Here is a 9,494-nt window from a genome sequence, read left to right as displayed (position 1 = left end):
AATGATGGATATGTTGAGGAGGAAACATCGTTCCCTCCACCCTCCCAAAACTTTGTATAGAATATAAAGTGTTGGCACTAATTTATTACTAGGCTCTATGATTGAGGGACAATGGGAAATTCATTTCACGAGTGACATATGAATTGTAGGCACAAATGGATCATGGATCAAGACTTGCCTGAGGCGTTGTTTCCTGATCTTTGATGAGCTGATGGGATGGGCCAAAGGGAGGAAGTACTGGTGGACCTAATAAGCAATTCTATCCATTAACCACTTTAGTGGTTTAATGGATAGAACCAGGGAATTGTCAAGATGCCCAGTTCCATGAGGCAGATTTTAATCCAGTCCTGAATTTCTGACAACCTTATCCTGATGCATTACCATTACCTGCAGTGATGATTTTCAATTGCTAGTATCAGGGCTACACGTAACGCACCAAAGTAGGATATAACTTCAGAAGCATGACTGGCCAAAAGTCTCCCTCACAGAACTGGGTGGTTTGGCAGCTCTGGAGCACTGGCCTAACAACCAGGGAAGTTGGGCAAGTCACTTTTACTCTCCGTTGGCTCTGATACAAAGCAGAGACGCTAGAGTGGACTGCGCCAACAGTGAGATTTATAGGCCATGTGCAAAAAAACCTCCACAAATGGAAGAATAGAGACAGTACGAGCAGAGTTTCAAAGGAATTTGCCCAAGTAAGTTAAGAACATAAGCATTGCTGAACTGACAGACCCAGAGTCCATCTCGTTGCCTACAGTGGTCAGTCCAGCTCACAAGTGCTTTGTAGATTGCCAAAAAGTATAAAGATTTCATGCTATGTAACCTTAGGGATAAGCTGTGGCTTTGTCCAGATCTACCTTAATAACCGTTTACAGATGTTCCTACAGGAATTTGTTCAAGGGGTCCTTTTACAAAGGTGCACTAGCGTTTTTAGCAAGCTCTAAAAATAAGTATGTACTAAATGTTAGAGATGGCCATATATTTCTATGGGCATTTCTAGCATTTAGCATGAGCTAAATTCGCTAGCTCGCCTTTGCAAAAGACCCCCTAAGTGACAGGAAGTTTTCAGCTCACAGAGTTTACCAGAACACGTGCATTAGTACAGTGGACTCTCCAGCTTAAATCTTCAAAGATAAATGTCATTTATGTGAGACCGTCTCCACCTGAGATATAGAAACATACACACACCTTCTCTTTTCCAGTGCTGAGCAATTGCTCCTCAGTTGATTCAGTCAGGGCCTCCCCTCCCCCCCCACCTCAAATAAACAGTTGTGTCCAGCAGCTTGTAAAATTCCTGCTGAAACATTGTTCTCACACTTTCTCCCTTTCCTTTTACATTTCTACCCCCCCCCCCCCCCCCCCACTGAGTCTCTCCCTACATACAAATGTAGTAGTTTGGGGAAATGATGGTGGTGAGGTCCTTCTAGTCTCACATAAAGGTACAGTAATGGGGGGGGGGAGGTGATGGTAAAACGTTTTGCATTCTCACATATAGACAATAATCTGGGGCAGATGACAGTGATATCTTTTTAAATCTCACATACAGGCAGAGTAATGGCAGGGTGAGACCTCGTGGGGTCTCATATACAGGCACAATCTTCTGTGATGAGATTAGGAATGAATTCATATTTGAAGGAGTATCCTCCATCGGAGGTGGTACGGACCCGTAGAGAGCTCATGGTGCCAGGAAGGGCAGCACAACAGAGATTGAGGCCCAGCCTGTGGGTCAGGCTGGCGGTGTCTGAGCAGGTGCCGTGGCAGTAGTGAAAGACAAATGAGCTAGGATGAACAATCCACTTGTCCCAGCCCAGCTCCTCAAAGGAGATGTTGAGGGAAGCCCGATGGCACTGGCTATGGTTCAGCAAATCTGAAGGCCTCTGCAACACTTTCACAGCTGCTGGTGACCAGGGCACAGATGAGCGTCGAGATCGTTCTGTACTTCTTGGGTTTGTGACAGACAGAATAAAGGGTAGCTTATCAGGCTCTGAGACACACGGACAGGCTGGGCAGCGCACCAGCAGTACAAAAAACTTCTGGGAAATATACGGAAGGAATGTCTGTGAAAAGTGAAAGCATGTCCAGTTGTCAGAAGTGTAGACTGCAGAGGGCTCCATGTTAATATGTCCATTCTTGGACAGGATCAGAACTTCTGCAGGGAATGTAGACAGGTTTTGTCCACTCGATGACGGAAGAGAACCTGTGTAGAGCCAGAACTGAGCAGATGTTACGAGGCGACTGAGTATGTGTGCTGAAGGCTGGAAGAGATAGGTGAAAAGATTCTCTGAATCGCCAACTGGCAGCTGCTTCTGAGGGTCCTCGCAGGGCACATCTACAAGAGAAGAACAGAAGGCATGAGAAAAGCCATATCTGGTCAGATCAAGATCCATCAGGCCTGGCAGCAGCTAATCCAGGCTACAAAGACGGACCCAGCAGATATCCCAGGGAAAGTGGGGCTTTCAGCATATGGGGATTTCCTCTCCAGGTTCTGCACTGACTTTTCAAACCTAGCCATGCTAACTGCCATGACCACATCCTCTAGCAACAAATTCCACAGCTTGAATGCTTATTGAGTGAAAAAAGTACTTTACATGCTCTACCTTGCCAACCCAACTGCCCTAGTTTGTCTTCACCATATCCTTTACCAACATCTTCCACAGTTTAATTATGCGTTGAATGAAAAATGACTTTACTTTTGTTTTAAATGTGCTAATTTCATGGTGCATACCCTTGTCTTGGTGTTGCTTGAAAGGTTAAACAATGGAAAGGGGATGGGAGTTGATATACCACCTTTCTGTGGTTACAATTAGACCGCGTTACATATTATATACATGTACTTATTTTGTATCTGGGGCAATGGAGGGTTCAGTGACTTGTCCAATCACAAGCAGCTGCAGTGGGAATTGGATCTGGTTCTCAGGCCATTGCACTAACCATTAGGCTACACCTCCCCCATCCATTCCCAATTTAACCAGTTCACTCACTTCTAATCATATCTTGCCCTCTCAGTCATCTTTTCTCCAAGCTGAAGAACCCAAACCTGTTTAGCCTCTCTTCATAAGGGAGAGGTTCCATCCCCTTTATTGTTTTCGTCATGCTACCATATCCTTTTTGAGATTGCATGACAAGAACTGCACAGAGTACTGAAGGTGCAAATGGACTAGGGACCTATGCAGAGGCATAATGATATTCTCAGTTTTGTTCTCCATCTTCTTTATTGATCTCTAACATTCTATTTGCTTTTTTGACCACTGCTACATACTGGCAGTAGTCATTGTATTATTCACAGTGACCCTAAGATCATTCCTTCATCATCACCTCTGAGCTAGGGCCATTGGGTACCAGCCCTCCTACAGTGTAGAGTCCAGAGAGACTACTCTTTCAAGGCATTAGTGTGGACAACCACATAGTTTCCCTGGAGGAAGGGCAAATGGGCTGCGCTGAAAAGGAAAATTATAGGAAGCACAAACATTCTCTGGCTTTGTTCCGTCTTGGTTTTCTTGGGAGAGACAACCCGTCGCATTTTAGTGTATGCTCTGGTGGATCCTCCACCACTTCTATCAAACTATCAGTTGGTGTACCTCAGGGCTCTGTCTTGGGTCCTCTTCTTTTCTCTCTCTATACTTATTCTCCTGGCAGGGGAGGGAAGAGATGCTGCAGATGGACACACGGAAAGGCAGGAGGAGGGGAGAGATGCTGTAACTGGACAACAGGAAAGGCAGGGGAGGGGAGAGATGCTGTAACTGGACAACAGGAAAGGCAGGGGGAGGTGAATGATGCTGCAGCTGGACACAGAGCAAAATCACACTGAACAGTGTGATTCTGACCATCTGCCCCATGCACAGAGAAATAATTGGTGGGATGTGATGAGCCCAAGCCGTTTTCAGAGAAATGGACTCTGGACGGATGTTCTGGTCACTGCATCTCAAAAAAGATATAGTGGAATTAGAAAAGGTACAGAGAAGGGTGATGAAAATGATAAAGGGGATGGGACAACTTCCCTATGAGGAAAGGCTGAAGCAGCTAGGGCTCTTCAGCTTGGAGAAAAGACAGTTGAGGGGAGTTATGATAGAGGCAGTGGTGTGTTGTTTACCGAGTGCGAGCCGGCTTGCCTCTCCTCCCCCCACCCCGCAAGCTGCAGGCTCCCCCGCTCCACAGGTCGTCCATCATCTCCTGTCTGCCCTCAGCTCCCCGATAGCTCTCATTTCCTTCCTGCCACCGCCGCCCTGCCTTTAAATAGTGTATTCTTCCTCGAGTCGCGGCACCAGCATTAAAAGCAGCAGGCTCGGCTCAGCTCCAGCCTTCCTTCGCATGGTTCCGCCCTCGCGGAAACAGGAAATACATCAGAACAGGGCGAAACCATGCAAAGGAAGGCTTGAGCCGAGCCTGCTGCTTTCAATGCCGGCACCGCGACTCGAGGAAAAATACAATATTTAAAGGCAGGGCGGCGGCAGGAAGGAAATGAGGGCTATCGGGGAGCTGAGGGCAGACAGGAGATGATGGACAACCTGGGGAGCGGGGGAGCGGGAATCGGGGGGAGCTGGAAGAAGGCAGGAAATGTCTGGCGTTTAGTAGGGGTGGGGCTAGAAGGTTGACATGGGCTGCTGGGGGGGAGTGGAAGGAGATGGTTAACATGTGTGGATGGAGGGGAGGGCAGAGGGGAGAGGAGGGTTGCTGGACATGGGTGGATGGAGGGGAGGGCAAGGGGGAGAGGAGGGTTGCTGGACATGGGTGGATGGAGGGGAGGGGAGGGGAAGAGGAGAGTTGCTGGACATGGGTGGATGGAGGGCAGGGGGAAGAGGAGGGTTGCTGGACATGGGTGGGTGGATGGAGGGGAGGGCAGGGGGGCGAGGAGGGTTGCTGGACATGGGTGGGTGGATGGAGGGGAGGGCAGGGGGAAGAGGAGGGTTGCTGGACATGGGTGGGTGGATGGAGGGGAGGGCAGGGGGAAGAGGAGGGTTGCTGGACATGGGTGGATGGAGGGGAGGGTATGGGAGAGGAGGGTTGCTGGACATAGATGGAGGAGAAGGAAGGGAGAGAGAAGAAATGCTGGACATGGATGGAGGGGAGGGAAGAGTGAGGAAGGAGATGAGATGAGGGAAAAGGAAGAGAGGAGAAAAACTGTACATGGATGAAGAAAATAGGCAGAAGCTGGATCCACTGGACAGTCAAGTCTGCAGAGGACCCAGCTTTTACTTACGGATGTAGGACAAGAAATGAAGAAGAAAGGTGGAAAGTAAAGAAATAAATGGAAAGGAAGCTCTGGAAACAGAGTTAAGAGGACAGATAGCAGCAGAATCGGATACTGGGCCAGCATGATCAGAAAAACAAAGTCACCAGACAACAAAGGTAGAAAAAAATCATTTTATTTTCATTATAGTGTTTGGAATATGTCCACTTTGAGAATCAGGTGCTCAACATTAAAAGTTTATATTTATTTACTTATTTATGGCATTTTATCCCACTTTAAACTTGAATTAGATTGGAACCTGGGCTAATTTAATTTTTTTTCCTGAAGTAATGCATTGCCCCCCCCCCCCCCCCCCAGGCTCACTCCCTGGCTATAGCCAGCTCTGCAATTTTTTTTGGGGGGGGGGTGGAAGCAGAAGTGGATGAGGGGGGGGGCGCAGAGGTGGACCGGGGAGAGAGCCTGTTGTTAAACATTTACCAGCACACCACTGGATAGAGGTCTATAAAATGAGTGGAGTGGAACAGGTAGATGTGAATCGCTTGTTTACTGTTTCCAAAAATACTAGGACTAGGGGACATGCAATGAAGCTACAAAGTAGTAAATTTAAAACAAAACAGAGAAAATATATTTCTTCATTCAATGTGTAATTAAACTCTGGAATTCGTTGCCAGAGAATATAGTAAAAGCAGTTAGCTTAACGGAGTTTAAAAAAAGGCTTGGATAGCTTCCTAAAAGAAGAGTCTATAAGCCATTATTAAAATGGGGGAAAATCCACTGCTTATTTCTAGGATAAGCAGCATAAAATGTATTGCACAGTTTTGGGATCTTGCCAGGTACTTGTGACCTGGATTGGTCACTGTTGGAAAGAGGGTTCTGTTCTTTATGGACCTTTGGTCTGTCCCAGTATGGCAACACTTAGTACTTACATATATAACCACATTTTGCAGTAATGTGTGCAAAATGATGGAGTAACAGGACAGCCAAATGACAAACCTCAGTTTTAATGATAAACAAACTCTGTTTAGCACTGTCTGCCTCTTCAGAGGAATCCAGGGAACCCAACTAAGCTAAAAATACTTTTATACTGCAAATATTTTATCAGTTATATGTGGTTTACAAATAAAGAGACCAGGCATACATGTGAAAATACAGCCAAACTAATCAAACTAACCATTAAAAAACAAGAATACCTCCAAGTTTCTGGAATTTAGGGTACTTTTCTTAACAGACACACACTTCCCCAATTTCCACCAGACCTTCAGGAATCTTTTTGCAAATTTCCCCTGCCTATTCCTAGTGGAATAAAAACCAGATTACCATTACCACAGATATATGATAGTCTAAATCATAACATCAGCTAAAGCCCAGAGAAAGATAAAAAGATGTAAAATTGGGGGGAGGGGGGGAAGCATGAACCCTGCACAACTGCAGAGGACCAGGGCTTAGCATATGAGAAGGATGAGTTCCCCTTCATCTTCACCAAACATGTCCAGTTTCAAGGCAACATGGAGAAGTGGCACATTTGTAGGAAGGGGGGGGGGGCAGCCCTCAACACTACTGTCTCACAGCCTGTTTTCCAGGACCGCAAGAAAACAGCAGAAAAGACCTGGAGAACCGGCTGAAAACGTTGTGTGCATATCAAGACACATGTGAGACAGGGACAGCACCAAAGCTTTCACCCTTCTCCAACCAGGACTTTCTCACCAGACAGGACTTAGCAAAGATCTGGGTTTTCTAGCTCATTATAAACCATGAAATCCTACTACTTTGTCACCCTCTTATCACCATGCATATCTCCTTGTCCCTCATCCACCCGGCTCTCCCTATCCCTCACCTAACCCACCCTCATCCTGTAAGACTTCTGTGAAGAAGAGAAGTGGACCGAGGGTGACAGCCTTATATTGAGACTGTCACTGTGAGAAAAGAAGGGGTCAGTGGGTGCCAGCCTTATAACGAGGGGGTCACTGTGAGAGAAGTGGTGAGAGGGTGCCAGCCTTATAACGAGGGGGTCACTGTGAGAGAAGTGGTAAGAGGGTGACAGCCTTATAATGAGGGGCTCACTGAGAGAGGAGGGGAGGTTGAAGAGCTTACAGTCTTATAATGAGGGGGCCACTGAGTGAGGAAGAGAAGGGTGATCGGTAACAGCCATATAATGGGGAGGTCACTGAGTTATGAGGGGAGGGGTGGAGGGTAATGGCCATAGTATGAGATTATGTCAGATAGTAACATAGTAACATAGTAGATGACGGCAGAAAAAGACCTGCACGGTCCATCCAGTCTGCCCAAGAAGATAAATTCATATGTGCTACTTTTTTATTTGTACTGTCCTCTTCAGGGCACAGACCATATAAGTCTGGCCAGCCCTATCCCCGCCTCCCAACCACCAACCCCGCCTCCCACCACCAGCTCTGGCACAGACTGTATAAGTCTGCCCAGCACTATCCTCGCCTCCCAACTACCAGTCCCGCCTCCCACCACCAGCTCTGGCACAGACCGTATAAGTCTGGCCAGCCCTATCCCCGCCTCCCAACCACCAACCCCGCCTCCCACCACCAGCTCTGGCACAGACTGTATAAGTCTGCCCAGCACTATCCTCGCCTCCCAACTACCAGTCCCGCCTCCCACCACCGGCTCTGGCACAGATCGTATAAGTCTGCCCAGCACTATCCCCACCGCCCAACCACCAGCCCCAGCACAGACCATATAAGTCTGCCCAGCACTAGTCCCGCCTCCCAACCACCAGCCCCGGCACAGACCATATAAGTCTGCCCAGCACTAGCCCCGCCTCCCAACCACCAGCTCTGCCACCCATTCTAGGCTAAGCTCCTGAGGATCCCTTCCTGACATACAACTTCTTTCCTCTTCACTGGTTTCAGATTAGGCAAATATTAATTTGTGCTATGATGGCAGCCCCCAGAGGGTTGGAGGAGAAGTAGGGAAAGAGGAGCTAGGCTTGCAGTGTGTGCTTTGGGTGGGGGGTGGGGGGGTAGGACGGAGGTACGAACATGTAAACCACCACTGTCTCTGTGTAGAATTCTGCAGTGACACAGAATTCCCCCAGGAATAACTTGTCTTCTCTATCACAAGTTCACTACCCTTGAATATTCAATCTTGGCACCTTCTTGTGGGCTAAGCTGCCTCTCTGAGATTAGTGATTAAAATACAAGTCTGCTGAGCCCTGGTGCTGGCCTACAGCAGATAGAGGACTGGTAGTGTGAGAGGGTAAGAGCTGACAGAAAGAGGAGAATTAGTATGAGGGTGACAGCTGTAAAATGAGGTTTTGACAGAGAGGAGGGTTAGTGTGAGAGGGTGACAGCTTTATAATGAGGTCTTGACAGAGAGGAGGGTTAGTGTAAGAGGGTAACATCTGTATAATGAGGTTGTGACAGGTTATCGTGAGAGGGTGACAGCTGTAAAATGAGGTTTTGACAGAGGGGAGAGTTAGTGTGAGGGTGACAGCTGTAAAATGAGGTTTTTACAGAGGGGAGGGTTAGTGTGAGAGGCTGACAGCTGTAAAATGAGGTTTTGACAGAGGGGAGGGTTAGTGTGAGAGGGTGACAGCTGTATAATGAGGTTGTGACAGAGGGGAGGGTGAGTGTGAGAGGGTGACAGCTGTATGATGAGGATTTTACAGAGGGGAGGGTTAGTGTGAGAGGGTGACAGCTGTAAAATGAGGTTTTGACAAAGGGGAGGGTTAGTGTGAGAGGGTGACAGTTGTATAATGAGGTTTTGACAAAGGGGAGGGTTATCGTGAGAGGGTGAGCTGTATAATGAGGTTTTGACAGAGAGGAGGGTTAGTGTAAGAGGGTGACATCTGTATAATGAGGTTGTGACAGGTTATCGTGAGAGGGTGACAGCTGTAAAAGGTTTTTTCAGAGGAGAGGGTTAGAGGGTGACAGCTGTAAAATGAGGTTTTGACAGAGGGGAGAGTTAGTGTGAGGGTGACAGCTGTAAAATGAGGTTTTTACAGAGGGGAGGGTTAGTGTGAGAGGCTGACAGCTGTAAAATGAGGTTTTGAGAGAGGGGAGGGTTAGTGTGAGAGGGTGACAGCTGTATAATGAGGTTGTGACAGAGGGGAGGGTGAGTGTGAGAGGGTGACAGCTGTATGATGAGGATTTTACAGAGGGGAGGGTTAGTGTGAGAGGGTGACAGCTGTAAAACGAGGTTTTGACAAAGGGAGGGTTAGTGGAGAGGGAGGATTTACAGAGGAGAGGTTAGTGTGAGAGGTGGGACAGCTGTAAATGAGTTTTGACAGAGGGAAGGGTTTAGTGTTAGAGTGTGACAGCTGTAAAATGATTTGACAGAG

At 47.6% G+C, this 9,494-nt stretch overlaps 1 protein-coding gene across 1 annotated transcript in view; it reads right to left on the bottom strand.

Annotated features, from left to right (window-relative positions):
* Window positions 1-1,507: 1,507 nt before the first annotated feature.
* The window catches only part of LOC115474709 (inhibin alpha chain-like), a 14,288-nt gene continuing 6,301 nt past the window's right edge, over window positions 1,508-9,494 (bottom strand). Inside the window, exon 2 of the mRNA XM_030210334.1 lies at window positions 1,508-2,329. Within this exon, the coding sequence (XP_030066194.1) occupies window positions 1,581-2,329 (749 nt within the window). The 3' untranslated portion in view covers window positions 1,508-1,580. The remainder of the gene's footprint in view (window positions 2,330-9,494) is intronic.

The sequence above is a fragment of the Microcaecilia unicolor genome, chromosome 7 (genome assembly GCF_901765095.1).
Source record: "Microcaecilia unicolor chromosome 7, aMicUni1.1, whole genome shotgun sequence".
Taxonomy (NCBI): domain Eukaryota; kingdom Metazoa; phylum Chordata; class Amphibia; order Gymnophiona; family Siphonopidae; genus Microcaecilia; species Microcaecilia unicolor.
Note: the sequence above shows the minus strand (reverse complement) of the source record. Positions and strands in the feature narration are given on the sequence as shown.